This window comes from Biomphalaria glabrata, chromosome 6 (genome assembly GCF_947242115.1).
Source record: "Biomphalaria glabrata chromosome 6, xgBioGlab47.1, whole genome shotgun sequence".
Classification (NCBI taxonomy): domain Eukaryota; kingdom Metazoa; phylum Mollusca; class Gastropoda; family Planorbidae; genus Biomphalaria; species Biomphalaria glabrata.
The window spans coordinates 42,236,852-42,255,093 of record NC_074716.1 but is presented as its reverse complement, the minus strand read 5'-3'; the positions used below and the strand labels follow the sequence as shown (position 1 = coordinate 42,255,093).

Here is an 18,242-nt window from a genome sequence, read left to right as displayed (position 1 = left end):
AGGATTGGAAGACTTTTTTTTTTTTTTTTACACAAATAGTCCAAACAAACACTCTCATCTATGGCATATTGAAAAAACACTATTGTTAATTAATTAATACACGACTAAATAGGTAGTTTGGGAGCGCGGTGACTGAGTGGTTAAGCGCTTGGCATCTCAAACCTGAGGTCCTGGGTTCGAATCTAGGTTTAGACCGGGGTTTTGAATAACGGGATTTTTAAGGCGCCCCTGAGTCCACCTAACTCTAATGGGTACCTGAATTAAGCTGGAGAAAGTAAAGGCGGTCAGTTGTTGTGCTCGTTAACAGGTGGCCAAAGAAATAGATGACCATCACCTGCCCTACCTGCTTCCCGTTTAGATCAAAGAAACTAAAAAAGAAAATAAAAATCTAACATCATGATAATTTAGATCTTTCAAACTTCTGAGACAACGGCTCCTTTGTTCTTTTCTGAAAAAGATTAATTTAATTTTTAAAATTAACTACGCAAGAAGATTTTTCATAAAAAAAAATTAATAAGGCTTGTCTTCGAGTCCGAAGATTAATGAGGAATGTAGTATTTCCTGTGACTGCGCAGCCCAGGCTTTGACCTACATATTTTGCTACATCCAGGGCAAGCATAACCATTGTCCGCAAGTGGTCAATTTAGATTTTCTTTTCGACGTCTGCGTCCGTCCTAGGCAGCGGATTTTCTTTTGGCCTATTAAAAAAATACACCATTTTTAAATGTCAAACTTCAGGGGATGCAAGTTTTTAAAAAGCTCACGAACTTCTTCATCTATAAAAATGGTTTCATTCCTACATTGGCGCATAGGCAAACAAAATAAAATAAATTTAATTGTCATCTACAGCCACATTGTGAAAGTACTTAACTTAATCTGTTAATGACCATTAAAAAAAATCAACTTTTTAGGGTACACGAAAAAATAACAAAATAAAAATGTTAATAAGCTTTCCATTCAAAATCGATCGCTTTGGAATAAATAAGAAGTTCCTTCCTCCAGATTTCAAACTTGCAAAGTTTAACCAAGACTTGACGATTTATTTTTCCACAGATAGAATGTTTGACCTGAATATCTGCGGCCTGCCTATAGCCGATCTCAAAGAGTTCTCAATTTGAATTATTTCCATTTGTATAAACTTCTTTCAAATGAACGTTTAAAACTTAGTAAAAGTAAAGTGCTGATAGAGATTCCCTTGGAATACCAAAGGCATATCATTTAGAATGAAGTTGCTGGCTACCTTTTCACGTTTTCAAGACGTTTGCTACCTGTAGATTTGTTCGCAGCGTTTATAATGCTACAACAATTTCTCTGTAAACATGAACAATTGTAGCAGAAACCAGTCATTGAGTCTAATAAAATCGACCATGCACATAAACTTTGACCTCTTGTTCTCTTTTTGAATAAGCCAGTCCGGCATCTCGACATTTTTCTTCAGATAATTTTATCTTGTTTTTATATAGTTTTTGTATTTAAAAGCAAGATTGATTTCATTGGACAAGAACATTATACAAAGCTCAAGCGCTACTAGCTAGGCCACCATTCTGGTAATAGTTAACCCTTTAGTTTGAAAGAAAATGTTGGTGCACCCCATATGACCAAAAAAAAAAAAAAACAACAGCGTGTGGCAAAAACAAAACCAGTAGTCTTTATATTTACATAATGACATTCAAATGCAAGTAGTTTCAAATAAGTACCTGGGCCCCCATATGGTCAAGAGCCATGATCCCAAGCGCAAAGAAACCCACACTTGCCTTGGTGCGTCACATACTTTGGGCCCCTAATGGTGTAGGGTCCGGGCTCATTGAACCCCTTCGCCACTGACGCTATCATTTTTTTAGAACCGCTATATTCCGAGTATCTCCTAAAAGAGGGGAAAATTTGATGGAAGAAAAATCAATAGATTATGGCAGTGATGTGGAGACATGTGGCGAGGGTAATTAGCTGTTAGCCACATGTTAAGAGCTAAATTAACACCAGACTGGTGAAATGCTTATAGAATTCGATACATGTGCAGTGACAGCAAACTGTCAAGACAATGATGCTAGACTAACTTTAATCAAGGAAATAACATTTTACCTTGCTATAAAATGAGTTGAGCTCTATGTAAGGTAGGCATCAGTCTCTGAAGCTGGAAACACACAACAGTGTTATTAAACTACGACAAGCTAATAAAAAAAAAGGTAACTTTTGAAAATTGTTTTAGATAATAATTTAGAGTGAACTTTAATCGTTTAGCTTTCTGACTCTTTCTGCAATTTCTCTATTATGTATTTTTCTCTTCGTTACTATAATTATACTTTTTCTTTCTTTCTTTTTCTTTCTTTCTATCTTTTTCTCTTTGTATTCATTCTTTTTCTTTTGTAAATAACATTTTCTATTTATTTCATTCGTTTCTTTGATTTCTTCGCTTTCATCGCTGTTTGTAGTGCGGTCTTACCATCGAATTTCTAATGGTGGAATGCAAACATCTTTGGTGAAAGCGTACAAGTAGTCTTAGTTGCTGTATAATACCCATGTCTCAGAGCCATAAAGAAGGGTTAAAAGAACCACTGAGTGATAGACACTGGCTATTGTTGGCAGGTGGAGCGATTCATTCCTCCAAACCTCGCCCAGAGGCGTCTAAAAGCGCAACTGGCCCTGGCCAGACTGTTATCCAATTCCCTTGTAAGCGAGGCATCATTTGATACTATGCTTCCTAGATATGTGTAGTGGTCTACCGCGTTAAGGGGCTGTCAATTTACGGTGATCTTTGGGGCTGAGTATGTTTTATTGGGTGACTTCTGAAATGCGAATTCGTTGACCCATCATTACGCCAAAGAAGATAACGAATAGAGTAGGCTAGTAGGGCGCAATCATCGGCTTAGAAAAGCTCCGATATGACCATTTCATTTTTTTTTCTATGGGATAGTTGAAGTCAAAGATTGAACATATTGCCGTCTGATGTAGATGCAATTTTGACCCAGCATTACACCAAAGAAGATAGAGTAGGAGAAAGTACACAGTCCTTCTTCAGGCCATTTTCTATTGGGAATTGATCAGACAGGTCACCATTGTGTCATGCCTTTTGTCCCACATGAAACTGCTTGAGAATGGATAGAAACGTAGGTGGGCATCCAAGCCTGGCCAAAACCGTTTATAAAACATGCGACTGACCGTGTCGAAAGCCTTAGTGAGGTCCACAAAGGCAGCGTATAGGTTTATATTGTATACTAGACTTAAATCTAGTCTGATATCAAGACTAATTCTAAGAGTCTATAGCGAGACTGCCTAGAGTTACAGTCAAGAGTAAATTCTGATTATCTTAGATTCTGTTTCTACTATATTTATAATCTAGATCTATATTCCAGTAGTAGCTCTATACTGATTCTATAGTTAGCATATAATAGTAAGTATTTGATTCGCATTCGACTTAAATATTTATGATTATGTAGATTACAGATTCTAACTAGATTTTTGAGATCTATGACTACAGGACAACGCTTATGGTATTTGTGAGATCAATTTTTCAAAGCAGCTATAAATACCCGATATATACTTAGATCTAACTCTAGATCTAGACTTGGATCTATTTCTAAATATAGACTTAGATCTAGTTCTAAACCTAGACTAAGATCTTTAATCTAGATATAGATTAAAACTAGAACTAGATATAGAATCTTGATATAGAATCTACTATATCTAGACTAGAACTCGTATGAATTGACACATTTAATCTTACAATTACTAGACCTAAGCCAATGTTATGATCATGAATAGTAGAGCTTTTGTTACCGAGTAATGCAAATACTAATGGTGTACTATGCTGTTCGTATTCGATTAATTTGTTAATGTGATACTGTTGTTTACATCAGTGGTGTTCAACCTATTTTTGCCTACCGCTCCCTTGTATTTTTCTTTTTAACAATCCACCGGAGGCCGCTAACTAGAACAGACACAAAATAGACAGCGAGATTCATAAAAAACAAATATTCATAGTACAAATATTACAGTAATATCTTTTTTAAAAACACCGTTTAAAAAATCATTAAAAGTTTTAAAATCACTACAATTTTTATTTCTACAATTATTTTTTTGTGTAAAATGTAGTATCGGAAAATGCCGGGTACTTGAAATAAGCTAGACCTAACAAAAAATACACAGATCTTGGGTAAAAGGCTCATCAAAAAAAGTACTGTAAATGTGTAGTTGCACACGCTTATTTTAGGTCTTTTCTTTTTATAGCCTCTATCGGGTTTGATCCCAACTACCCGTATTTTTGTGCAGAATTGTTTTTTCTATCAGGTACACTTAAAATTATAGCATATTAATGTCAGTTTAATTTAAAAAGAGAACTGAAAAATACAAAGATATATAGGGAAAAAAGCGGCTTCCGGCCCAATACTTTTTAATCAAAGAAACGAAACGGACTAGTCCAACAAACCCTATTCTAGTTTTAAACCAAAGAAACGAAACTTGCCCGCTCAATATCGACCATTAGAGTTGCCCAGGTCTGGCAAATGTAATTTAGTTTTCTTGCTGCTTTTATCTTTAACTTTTTGTTTTTGAAATATTTTATTTTTTAAAAGATAGCTTATATAAGCTCACTCTGTCTGTCTGTCTGGTAAAAAATTTGATCATGCTTTTTTTCTGTCATTTCCCATTCTAAGATTAAGCTAGAACTTTGCAAAATTATTCATTGAACCTGACAAGACATGAATCAATAAAAAAAAAAATTAACCCATAAATTAATTTTTTTTTTTTGCTAAAGTAGTTTGAAATTCTGCATAATTGTTCATAGACGATGACAATACACGAATTCATTCAAAATTAATTAATTAGTTAATAATGTAGTGCTGATTAATTAATTTTGTTTTATATAGCAGAAAAACAGATAAGTCCTTTAATTTTGAGACATGGTAATATTGTGCGTTTTGTTCCCTAAAATAAGATTTGCTGTTTAAAAGTATTCTTTTTTTTCTATTTCTTTTTCTATTGCTTGTTTATTTATTTTTCCAGATGTTTAACGTCATCAGCCTTGTCCTCATGAGCCTCGCTCTTGGAACAGTCTTGTGTTTTGCTCCCAGTGCAGCTGAAACCGAGGAAGACTTTGCCAGGCGTACTCTTTCCCCAAATCTGGCCGGATCTTTGCGATTAGGAGCTGGTACTGTTGGTGGTCTCCCATTACTTGGCGGTCTATCAGGAAACATAAACAGTGTCTCTGACTTGCTTGGGGATGTTCCGTTTGCTGGAGGGCTGTTACAGAATCCTTTAAATAACGCGATCAATTCACTTCACAGTGTAGCCAGTAGTATACCTGTTGCAGGTAATGTGCTGGGCACTGTTCAAGGTGTAGCCAGTGGTATACCTGTTGCAGGTAATGTGCTGGGCACTGTTCAAGGTGTAGCCAGTGGTATACCTGTTGCAGGTAATGTGCTGAGCGCTTTTTAAGGTCTGAGCGATGCAAATGGACTCCTTGGTAGTTTTTTTATAACAGTAATTCATGTAGAGAAAAAAAAAAGTTCTTCACCATAAATAGATCCAATTAGAAACTGTACTGTGGCGCTACTAGCATGCAGACTAAAATAATAAACCATCAGATAATATCAGCCAAGTCGCTTGTTTTTATCGTGGCCTCGTCTTATTTGTATTGTTCATTCTCTTTGTTACTTCATGAACGTAGACGGGCTGTCAACAAGAACACACACAGACACTCTGAGGCGGATTTCAACGGATCCGATTGTGAGACGTCTAGATATTCTGGTTAGAAAAATTAATTCAAAATAAGTCTGAAGATCAATTTCAAACAACCAAATGACGATGACTTGTTTTATCACTTAAAATACAAAAATACCCCCCCCCCCCCCGCCAAAAAAAAGTTATGATCGATATCCACGAACATTAGAAGGAAGAGTAGAATATAAAATTGCAACTCCACCCAAACCGCTTTTAGCCAAAATAAGGCAAAATTAGATCTCTTAATAGTCCTTCCAGTTAAATAACTCTAACGTGACAGACAGACCGAAATAAAATAAAAATAATAGTGTTTTTTTTTCATTTTCAGGGACCACAAAATAATAATAACAATAATATAACAATTTTGTTTTTAAATCTTTGATTGTTTAACGTATATAGATGTATTTACAGTCGGAATCTGTTTATTTATTTAGAATTATCTCTTGGTAACTATTGCCTTAGCCCTTGAGTTTAAATTCAAGTCGCTCTTTTTTTTTTATTAATTACATGTAAAAAGAAATTACCTCCCTTTTCTAACTGGTCCAGTCAAGCGATTGGATAATAGCTTTTTGAGAAAGCTTAAAGAATGAAATTGCCTAAGCAAAAACAATTGGTAAACAAAAATTCTTTTTTGCACAGATTTAATAAATATATAATATTTCGGGATGTTTGGGCGCCTCTGAGTCCACCCAGTTCTAATGGGTACCTGACATTAGTTGGGAAAAACTAAAGGCGGTTGGTCGTTGTGCTGGCCACATGACACCCTCGTTTACCGTTGGCCAAGGAAACAGATGACCCCAACATCATCTGCCCTTATAGACCACAAGGTCTGAAAGAAGAACTTTACTTTTTATTATTTTTTTTTTTTTAGATATATTACAATTTTAATTACATGACTGATCCAAACTAATTGATACAACTACGCTTAATATAAGCCATGTTTTTAAAAACATTCTTTTTTTTTTACTTTGCTTGTTTTTAAGTGCTTTTGAATTTTGATAAGAGGATCCTTGCCATGGAATCAAGATGCTACTAAAGAATTGTACCAATATCTAAAAAAATACATCACAAATTAGAAAATCTAATAGAAGGATCACAAAGGCTATCGGGTCCCAAAAAAAAGAAAGAAAAAATTAAAGCTAAGCATATAGAGTCATATCAAGAGATTCACATGGATCGCCTAAACATTTCTGCTGGGTACATTTAATGGAGAAGCAGAGGAAAAAAAAAGATGCGATTTAAAAACTATTTAGCCAAGAATTGACGAGCCTGTTGTTATGGAGGGTGTGTGCGTGTTTTTGTGGTTGAAGAGATTCTGTTATGAACACAAGTAAGTCTCTTGCTGTTGAGGTTATCAATATGTAAATGAAAGTTGACGTTTGGTGAGACAAGTCAATGTACGAGGAGTCGGACACTGATACCAGGAGGTTTGTCTTGTAATGACTTGATAATTGAACGCGTAGAAGTTGGGACTAATCGGGGATTTCCTTTGCGACGTGACGATACATTGAAAACTCAGAAAAGGAAATAGCGTGGACACAGATTAACAGAGAAAGAACTACTTCAGTAGCGCTTCGAATAAGACTTGCTTTCTATGTTTAGCAACGTAAACTGTGCCCTTATTTTGTGAATAAAATGTTATATTTTAAAGATGCCGTTATATTTAAGTAAATCTCTTGAGCACAGGGCTGGATTTAGATATATTGAGCCCCGGTCAGAATTTTGTGAAGGCCCTATACACTTTGAGGAATGATTAAAATAAAAATCCACTCAGAAAATACAAATACTAATATCTAAAAGCAAAACATATTATAAAAGAAAGAGAATACAAACACTTGTAAATGAGATTAAATTTTCATTTTAAAAAATCCAATTGTTTAATATACATATTTTAGTAATAAAAATGTTAATTTTTAGGGTTTACATAATGTAGTAAATCTGGAGGACGATCGCACTATAAGCAGACACTTTTTAACCACGACAGTCACCTACTTTAGATTTTAAGTATTGTCGGTAAAAATGGGAAAATATTATATAATATTATAAACTAGAGTTGCTGATCAGCCGAAATATGGATTTTTTCTCTCCTGTCCGCGTTCACTCTCTTAAATCCGGCCCCGGTTGAGCGTTCTGTTTTGTAATGTGCTCATTTAAGTTTCATATAGAATATTTGGAAGTCGCGACACCAACATCTTTCAGTCACAGAGGCGACACCTCAAGAGTCTATAGAAGTTTTGAAGTGAGGTATAGTTTTTTTTTTCAAATTATAGATGCATCATTAATCCACAAAGAAGTCGAATGCTTTTTATATTGTTAATAAGAGTTACAGTTAAGTTTTCTTCATGTTCACTATTAATTAAATTATACGCCTACATTGGTTTAGCTGCACTAAATGAAAAGCAGGTGAAAGTATTTTGGGGCAAGAAAAACAAACGAAGAATCTTGCCAAAGGAAGTAACGAGACAAAACTATTAAAGTGTATTGCAATCTCTGCTTGCTGGCCTTGATTTGAATAAATAAAAAAAATCCGCCAGCTACTTTTCGGGGTTTGGGTTGTAGTCAGAGATGCCTACATGCCAAAATGGAAATGTGTATTTCCAGACCTCGAAATGTGTATTTTGAGGTGCAAATGTGTATTTTTCTAAATATAAAGAAATATACTCAGGAAAGACTAAAAATCATTCAAGCATGTAACATACAGCAGCAATCCAAAAGTTAACACAACATAAAGTTATATAAGACAATTTGTACTTTTATAAAAATACTTACAGTCTTTATCTTTGTCATGTTAATAGGCATTTCTAGAATATGTTAGAATGCTGCCATTCTTGTCACAATGCAATAATTTTATCATAATACCTCTAGTGTTTTCTACATTCCATAATAGAGGCAACAGAAAATGCATTCAAAAGAATGAACATTTTTGTTACAAGTGAAATAAGACTTAAACCAGATGTAATGGTTTGTTTAACTGGATCAGTGACATCTAATTCTATAAAAGTAGTTTTGTTTATAGGCTATTTCTTTACAAGGAATCCTGACACTGGAAATATTATATCACATTTTCAAAGAGTTCAGATTTTCTTTTTCAGACCATTCTTTGCAGAGTTAGCAATGAAAGCATTGACATCATGGGCGTAGCCAGGGGAGGGGCGTCCTTGGGGTTCAAACCGACCCCCCCGGAAATGAAATCCCCCCCAGCCCCCCGCAGGGGGGGGTCTGTATTTAGTGACTGCTTTTTTGCTTTGATTTTGTTTATTTTAGGTGAGATTTTAATACTAAACTATCACCTTCCCCTTCACAGCAAAGGAGGTTTTGAGTTTAAAACCCCCTACCAGGGGGGCTCGAGTTTAAAATCCCCTACCAGTGGGGTTCGAATTTAAAACCCACTACCTGGGGGGGTTGAGTTTAAAACCCCCTACCAGGGGTTTTCACATTTAAATTCGCCTCTTCTATAAAACAAAACAAAAAAATGCAAACGACAATCCCCCAAATTTCATGAGCACAGTTAAGGAAGATTTTGATTTTTAAACTCCCTCCAAAATTTATGATAACCCCCTCCTCAATATGAAAAAAAAAGAAAATTACTCACTCAAAATTCTATGAGCGTAGCCAAAGAGGTTTTGAGTTAACCCCCACCCCCTCTTCAGTAGGGTTTGAAGCTAAAAAATACCTCTTCAATACCCGGTATTAAAAAAAACGCAAATTACGCACTCAAAATGTTATGAGCGTAGCTAAATGGGTTTTGAATTTAAACCCCCCGTCAGCGGGGTTTAAAGGTAAAAAAATACCTCTTTAATATTAAAAACAAAGCAAATTATACTCGCAACATGTTATGAGTATATTTAAAGGTGTATTGAGTTTAAATTCCCCTCCAGTGGAGTTAAAGTGGAGTGAAGCTAAAAATTACATCTTCAAAATAAAAAAAAGAAAATACACACTCAGAAATCTATGAGCGTTGCCAAAAGGAGTTTTGAGTTTAAACCCCCCTTCAGAGTGGTTTGATATTAAAAAAATACCTCTTCAATATAAAAAAAAATCAAATTACACACTAAAGTTTTTTTGAGCGTAGCCAAGACAATTGGGGGTTTTGAGTTTAAATCCCTCTCCTACAGATGCTTTTTTAAAAGTTTAAAACCCCTCCAGATGGTTTTGAGTTTAAAATCCCCCTACAGAACGTTTTGAGGTGGAAAACCTCTATCCTCAATATTATTCTAAAGCAAACTACAGTTACTAAATTTTGAATTAAAAAACAACAACATAACCCTAGAGATTTTTCAGTTTAAAACCCCCAACAGATGATTTTGACGATAAAACTTCCCTTTCGATATAAAATCTAAAGCAAACTATAATCACTTAATTCCAAGAGCGTATTCAAGAGAGGTTTAATATTTCTACTAGTGGCGGGGCTCAATTAATAAAGTGCAGTAAATAGCCATCTGCCAAAATTGAAAAACACTAAATGAGGCTCAACAAAGATGGCTAAGACAGACTTTAGGAGTCAGTTATAGAGATCGGGTCTAAATCAAGGAAATCCCATGCCGATCTGGGAGTCGACCCCTTAGTAAGATTGTGACAGAGCGTCGCATGAGGTTTGCGGGACATGTTCTCTGACAAAATGAATTACACATAAGAAGAGTTGCGATGACATCCTAGTACAACTTGGCGCCACACATTCATGGAGGTTCTCGGAGCAGGTGGAAGAGTCTTTAGACATTACCAGTGACAGATTTTTGTGGAAACAGCTTTACGGCAAATGCGCTAAACGGCGCGGGAGGGTCTAAGTCAGTAAGAATAGCACATTAGGTTTTAGAAATAAAACTCTTTAATAGCTTGAAAATGCACTGTAGATACCTCACAATATGCATTTTGTTTGCTTTCAATATCAGAAATAGTGCATGGCGGCGAGGCTCCGCCCCGCGATGGGGGAGCTCCTAGCGCTCCCCCAGAAACTTTTGCTGGCAATGGCGGGAGGTCTACTATTTTTCCACTAACTCCAGGAAGAACCTATTCTAGGGTACAATAAGCGTCTTCCGAAAGAATGATGGGTCAGAATGTAATAAAGATTATACACACACACACACATACATACTTATAAATATATTTTTTTCGCGGGAGGGGGAGGGAGAAAAAAAATCCCACCCAACCTCCCCCCCCTCCCGAAAAAAAATCCTGGCTACGCCATGATTGACATCCTCTACAATTACTAATAACAAACATTTAAATTTTTTTTTTCAGGCAGATAATCTTAATTAGTCATTGAACTTATTTCTAATATAAAAGCTGGGCTATTGAGTCTGCTGAAAAGCTGTAAGATAAAGCTAATTATTCTGGTTTCTGATACCTGAAGTTGTTTTATATATATAAAAAAGATGTATTGAAGAAGAAGGGCTAAAACAATCAGCTTTCAATCTTTTTTGTTTGTTTTGAATTCTCAAAGCTCTCAGCTAATTCATCTTTAATTTTTCTTTATACCTGTGCTGAAGTAACTCGTGTCAACTGTTGCATTGGTTTTATCGCAATTTTGCTTTATGATTAGAAAATGAACTAATTGACCACTCTGAATATCTTCAACAAAAAGAATATTTTTTTCTTCAAAACAAACCAATTCCACTACCAAATCATATGCTGGGTTTTACTTTACTTTGCAGTTTTAGATTCAGCTAATTAAATTTCATTGTTATATCAACCAAGTAAAATACTTGCAACAATTTGTCGTTTTCTAATTCAGGGTGATTGATGCCTTTTTCATTTAGAAATGTATTTAATTCATTCAATCACCAAGCAAAACATTTCAACACTTTACCTTTGGAAAGCCATCGAACTTTATTGTAAAGAAGGAGGTCGGAATACTGAGTCTCCATTTCGTTTAGAATTCTTTAAACTGACGATGTTAGAATGCTTTTGACAAGATGCTGTTAAAAATCATGATAACAAATTCATGACCTCAACTATTTCAGTTGGAAATGTTTGAACACAAAGCTCTACTTGGTGCAGTGAAACGTAATAATTTCATGGTTTATTTTGCTCCGAAGTTGCTCCTTTATTTTTCCTGTCATACTTCTGGCTCCATCAGTTGTTATTAAAAAGATTTTATTTATATTGATTATATTGTCTTCAATGTATTTTTGCACGCATTAGCTGTATCTTCTCTAGTTTGTCACGAGAGCGGTAGCAATCCTAGAAGTTATTCTTTTGGACCTTTGGAAGACATTATGTGACAAAAATTCAACTTGTGCCGTGTCTTTTATGTCGCAAGACTCATCTATAGCAAGTGATAAGGCAGAAGAAAGTTATATCTTCCACCTGCAAATATGTTACAATTCAAGACTAGGGGGCGGGGTGTGCTGAAAAGCGAGTACAAGTGACCGAGAGATAGAATCGGTGCCTAATACTCCTTAATCGAATCAGAACGATTTTTATATGGCTCGCGAGCCGCAGGTTGCCGACCCCTGGCCTAAAGGCAGCACGGAAAACCAACTCCTAGATACCCCCTCCCCCCACTGGTCCACAAATGAGATTGAACCAAAGCGCTCTGAGCATGCTATAAGCATGAAAGTAGCGCTATATAAAAGCTATAAATATTTATATATAATCCACCTAATCATCTAGATATAGCAATACAGACTCTAGATCCTATGTACTTTGACGTAGAAGAGTGGAGGTTCTAAAACTGAGCGCACACCGAAGACATGAACATTAAGAAGCAAAGATGGAAATAACTATTTATAATTATACTCGCTTATTCGCACTCAGGTATACATATAGGTCAACGTCAAGACGCCGTCCCTCAAGGGGCCGTTACTTAAATGGCGTGTCCCGCACGGTTAGCGTGGTAAATTATACGAATAAGACGGGTCCTTCGGCCGCGTCTCTAGTCCACGAGTTCGTAGTGTCCATTGGATGTGAACGCAAAACAAATTCTAAGTTTAACCCCGAGTCTCACCCCCCGTCGGACAGGATGGCGGGAAGGAGGAACTCGCTGTCCACTACAGGCTGGTGAAGGGGAGCTTTTGTTCGCTTGTGCTGACCTTAGTGTTCCAAGTGCGACGCACAGACAATTTCAGTTCAAAACCCTCTACCAGGGGGTTTTTAGTTTAAATCCCCCTACCTGGGGGTTTTGAGATTTTAAAAACCCCTATCAGGGGGTTTTGAGATACAAATCCCTCTACCAGGGCCTTTGAGTTTAAAACCCCCTACAGGGGGTTTTGAATTTTAACCCCCCTACCAGGGGTTTTTGCAGTTAAATCCCCCTCTTCTATAAAACAAAACAAAAAAAATGCAAACAACAATCCCCAAATTCCAACAGCAAAGTTGAGGAAGATTTTGATTTTAAAACCCCATCCAAAATTTACGATAAACCCCATCTTCAATATAAAAAAGCAAATTACACACTCAAAATTCTATGAGCGTAGCCAAAATGGGTTTTGAGTTAACCCCCCCCCCTTTTCCAGTTGGGGTTTGAAGCTAAAAAGTACCTCTTCAATATAAAAAAAAGCAAATTACACACTATAAAATCTATGAGCGTAGCCAAAGGGGTTTTGAATTTAAATCCCCCTCCTCCAGGTGGCTTTTTTTTTAAAGTTGAAAACCCCTCCAGATGGTTTTGAGTTTAAAATTCCCCTACAGAGCGTTTAGAGTTGAAAACCTCTCTCTTCAATATTATTTTAAAGCAAACTACAGTCACCAAATTCTATGATCGTAGCTAAATGGGGTTTTGAATTAAAAACAAAACAAAACAAAACAAAAAAAAAAACAGAGATTTTTTAGTTTAAAACCCCTCAACAGATGATTTGATGAAAAAACTTTCCTTTTCGATATAAAATCTAAAGCGAAATACAGGCATGTAATTCCAAGAGCGTAGTCAAGAAAGTTTACAAATTTCTACCAGTGGCTTGGGCTCCATTAATTAAGTGTGAATAGTCTTCTGCCGAAATTGAAAATCATGGTTAATGGCTAGATGGCTAAGACAGATTTTAGGAGTCAGTCATAGAGATCGGGTCTAAAGCAAAGAAATCATATGCCGAACTGGGAGTCGAATCCTAAGTAAGGTTGTGACAGAGCGTCGAATGAGGTTTTGCGGGACATGTTTTCCGACAAAATGAATTACGCAAAATAAGAGTTGCGAAACAGCTTGCCGGAAAATGCGCCGAACGGCGCGAGAGGGTCTAAGTCAGTAAAAATAGCACATTAGGTTTTTTAAATAAAACTTTTTAATAGCAAGATAATGCACTGTAGATACCTCAGAATATGCATTTTGTTGGCTTTCAATACCAGAAATAGTGCTCGGCGGGGGGGCTTCGCCCCGCGCTGGGGGAGCGCTGCGAACTCCCCCAGACCCCTTTGCTAGCAAGGGCGGGGAGTCTACAATAAACAATAAACGTCTTCCGAAAGAGTCAGAATGTAATAAAGATTAATTATGTACACACACACACACACATATATATATATAATTTTTTTTCGCGGGGGGGGGGGGGGGGTCGGGAACCCTCCCCGAAAAAAAATCCTGGCTACGCCCATGGTACACATACAAACATAGTGTTACGAGACTTACAGGCACGAACACAAGTATATATAGACACAGAAAGACATACACAATACACAAACACGCTTACATACACACATGTAGAAACAAACACTTGTAGAAACCTAGACGCACACAGTGAAAGTCATTGACACATTAACCCACCTCCCCCCAGAAACATTAGTACAACTCATAACTAATTTTTTACTCACATTAAACCAGCATAACTATAAAACAAATTTTCAAAAGTAAATCTTAAAATAGTAAAATAATCCTTAATGATCATGTATGTGTGAGTTTCTCAGTACATACGTTGTGTCTCTGTCGTATGTCTGTTTTTGCGAAAGTCTGTTTCTGGGGGGAGACTTCTGTGCGACGTGGCAACGAACTGTTGATCTTCCCTACCCACAGGGTTGCAACGTCACAGTTTAGTGTGGAGGCCTACTAAGACGATTGGTCTCGTTCAGATCCTAACACTCGAATAGAGTTTTAAGAGGAGGATGATCAGCTCCGATAGAATACCAAAAATAAGAGCAATACAACAGTGTAGCTAAAATATTAAAGCATAACAATATAAAAACCTTATGAAAAATACAGCGCAGCAACAAAACTACAACAAACTCCAAAACCATTACATCATCATCTAAAACAACAACATAAAAACAGCAGCATTACCACAACAACATATCATCACACTATTAACATCACTAAAACCACAAAACTACAACACATCAAATTTACAACAAAAACACAAAAGAATTATACATGCAAGAAAAAAACAAAAATACCAACCTAATAACAATCATTCTTGCAACTTGTATCTGATTACTATCAAAACTTAATCTCCACAAACAGCTGCTGACTATTTCACACAAAGTATCTCCAGGAGACAGAGATTATTATGTTTAGTCGTTGCCATACGTCACAATATCACGCCCTCTGTCAGATCAACGACTCTTTACACCGACAACTTAAGTCACTAATTACAATGAAACTACAATAAATACCTTAGGAACTTTGTGGAAGTTCAGACCAAAGTTTCAGTCAGTCTTGAAGTTTGTTTTTCATACGAACATCTAGAAAACCTTTAAAAGGTATGCCTCTTTTTTATCGTTATAGAGTTTATCTTATATATTACAGACGTTACTTTAAAAAAGAAGATAATTACGTCCTTCGCAGGAGTTTAACTAAATTCATCCAGTCTTTAAGAATGCTTCAGTCAATGGTTGTATGTTACTTATTTATTATAGTTTTTTATAAGGGGCATGAGCACTTGAAGAATGGAATAATCAAATTTTTAAAAGTTCTTCTGTTTGTAGAACAAATAGCTTAAATTAGTTTAATTAGGAGGAAGCATTAGACTCTCATATAGGAAGATATGTCTAAGAACAGATGGCGAGCTAACTTAGTGGTAATAAAGACAATTGTATACGACGAACAACTGTCAGGAATTGAAGTATCCTTTTTATTTAGTTGACAACTGTGACGTTCACTGTATTTGAGCGCTTAAAGGCAGCACGGAAAACCTTCTCCTAGATACCCCCTTCCCTCACTGGTCCACCAATGAGATTGGTCTATAGCGCCTTGAGCATGTTATAATCATGAAAGTCGCGCAATCTAAAATTTTAATAATAATAATAATATTATTATTATTATTTTTATTATTATTATTACATTCTACTATCAGATCCGCGGCGTAGCATACGCCACTATTTAGTGACGGGTGAACACTTCCTGAAAGACACAGTTGTCCAAATGGGGTGGGTTTGGTCAACGACTGTGTGTGAATGCCTGGAGAGCGAGGAAGGCGCGGGTGCGTGCTGGATTGGGCGGGAGGAGGTTAGAGAGTCGGTGTGGGTGCATGTGCATAGTGCATGGTTTGGCGACGTAGAGAATTATATAAACAGATGACAGGTAAGTGAAAATTTCCAACACGCCTACGTTCTGTTAGAAATGTAGATTATTATGAAACTTAATCTAAACACCAAGCAGCATTACTTGGAAGGAGGTATGGCAGTGGACAGGGCTGGAGTTGAAATGACGACGGTCTGAAAGGCACACTACTAATCCAGGTAGCTATTCAAAATGAAAGTGAAAGATAATGCTCTTTTCGAAAGGGCGATTACTATTGCTCCTTTTTAGAAAGAAGAGAAAAATGTTTAGTACACCAATGACAGATCAAGAGTTTAACATTAGGATCTAGGCGTCATCCTATCCGATAGCCGAATATTGAACAATGATACCAGAGAATTCCCCTGCGTTTGTCTAATATAACGTGTTGACTTAAAGTGTAAAATGTTTGCTATTTAAAGGAAGAAAAAGACTTTATGACTTTACGCATATATATAGATGTATAGTAGTTGAGTTCTAATACAAATGTTGTCTTATTTAAACAGCGTCTATGCTTTAATGATTTATTTTTTTTCCTTTTAAGATGCGTCAAGTCATCATTTTAGTTGTGGTTAGTGCCGTAGTAGGATCTGCCATGTCCTACGCCAGGCACCCTAGAGCATTATCTGAGAACCTTGAGAATGACATTGCCAAGCGAGGTCTGCTGGGAAATGTTCCATTAGTCGGAGACGTCCTGCAGGGAACAGTAAGTGGCTTGGTCAACAAAGTTGAACCCCTTCCTCAAAATCTGATCAGAAATCCTTCTGGCACTTTGAAAAGCCTTTTTGGAGAGATCCCCTTTGTTGGACCTTTAACCTACGGAGTTCTCAACACCGTCGAGGATGTCGCTGGCGGACTTCCGATCGTCGGCGGACTGGCTCAGGACTTGGTGAACAACCCAACCGGATCCATTCAAAACATTGCCAGCCAGCTGCCCATTGTTGGCGGACCAGTCAAAGGACTTCTTAATACTGTTGATGGTGTAGTTGACCCGCAAGGGGCACTTTTTAGCATTCTGAACCAGATTCTCAACAATGTTGTTTGATGTTTTTTTTTATGAAGATTAAGAAAAAAACAACTCTTGGTCTTAACTTAAAACAGATAAGCTTATGTCAGCTTATTAGATTATATAATTATTATATAATAGATATTTTAAATCGTAAGTCTACTTAAAGATTATATAATTAAACGTTACAAAAGCAAGGCAACATTATTTGGTTTTACAAAGTTTAAATGAACTCGTTTTGTCTGTCTGTGTGTCTGTCTAGTCAAGCTTGTACACGTTATTTCTCCGACACCCATTTTCGGAGCTGAAATTTTGCACAATTATTACTATTACCAGACAACACAAAAATCAATCAAAATTTAATTTAACCAATTAATTAATTAACTATTGGTAATAAAATACTTTGTTTGGTATTTCAAACAAGGGAAAGAAATAGTAGTTGACTGAAAAGGTGGTATAAGCTGAATTAGTCCTCTTTATATAAGGCTGCCGTGTCCGGTTTAGTAAACACAAAGATTAAATAGAAACAACAGATTAGCATTTTCCATGCTAGCAGAATTTGAATTCAATTATATTTAATTTCATAAATGCTTTTTAGAGGCCCCCGAAAGGAGAAAAGACGCTATTAGTATTGTGTGGCCTATCCGTCCATCCGTCCGTCTCGTTTAGATCTCAGAAACTTGAAGAGAAAATAAAAATCGGACATCATGATAATTCATATCATTCAAAGTTCTGATTCAACGGCTACATTTTTCTTTTCCGAAAGGGAACTATCTAATTTTTAAAATTATCTATGCACCACTTTTCAATGAAAAACTTCAAAGGAGGTGAGTTTCTTTTAAAAGTTCACAGAATTCTTCATTAATAAACCAAGCTTCATTCATAGATTTGCGCATTAGTACAAAAATTTGGGTCACAATGAAAAAAGTATGAAAAGAATAATAGAAGCGAACCGAACCCGAACTTTTAAACTGATCAGTACCATTCGAACTGAACAAAATGTCCTAACCTTGACAGATTTGAATAAAAGATTTTGCAATATTTTTAGTAAGAAAAAATATTGAAAAAATAATTTCAGTTAGATGATTTGCTAGTTTTTTTTTAATT

The 18,242-nt window shown here is 36.2% G+C and overlaps 1 protein-coding gene and 1 long non-coding RNA gene across 2 annotated transcripts; both read left to right on the top strand.

Annotated features, from left to right (window-relative positions):
* The first annotated feature begins 1,970 nt into the window (after positions 1-1,970).
* Positions 1,971-5,588, top strand: LOC106079873 (uncharacterized). Its single transcript, XR_008778727.1, has 2 exons — positions 1,971-2,183; positions 4,999-5,588. It is a non-coding gene; the product is annotated as an uncharacterized LOC106079873 (long non-coding RNA).
* A 9,488-nt stretch (positions 5,589-15,076) lies between these two features.
* Positions 15,077-17,208, top strand: LOC129927014 (uncharacterized). The gene is made up of 2 exons (XM_056034186.1): positions 15,077-15,333; positions 16,674-17,208. Exon 2 carries the CDS (start codon positions 16,674-16,676, stop codon positions 17,172-17,174), a length of 501 nt encoding a protein of 166 aa, XP_055890161.1. The 5' UTR covers positions 15,077-15,333; the 3' UTR covers positions 17,175-17,208.
* Positions 17,209-18,242: the final 1,034 nt, after the last annotated feature.

Coding starts and splice junctions, on each gene's coding strand:
- LOC129927014 (XM_056034186.1), top strand. CDS start 16,674: ATGCGTCAAGTCATCATTTTAGTTGTGGTTAGTGCCGTAGTAGGATCT.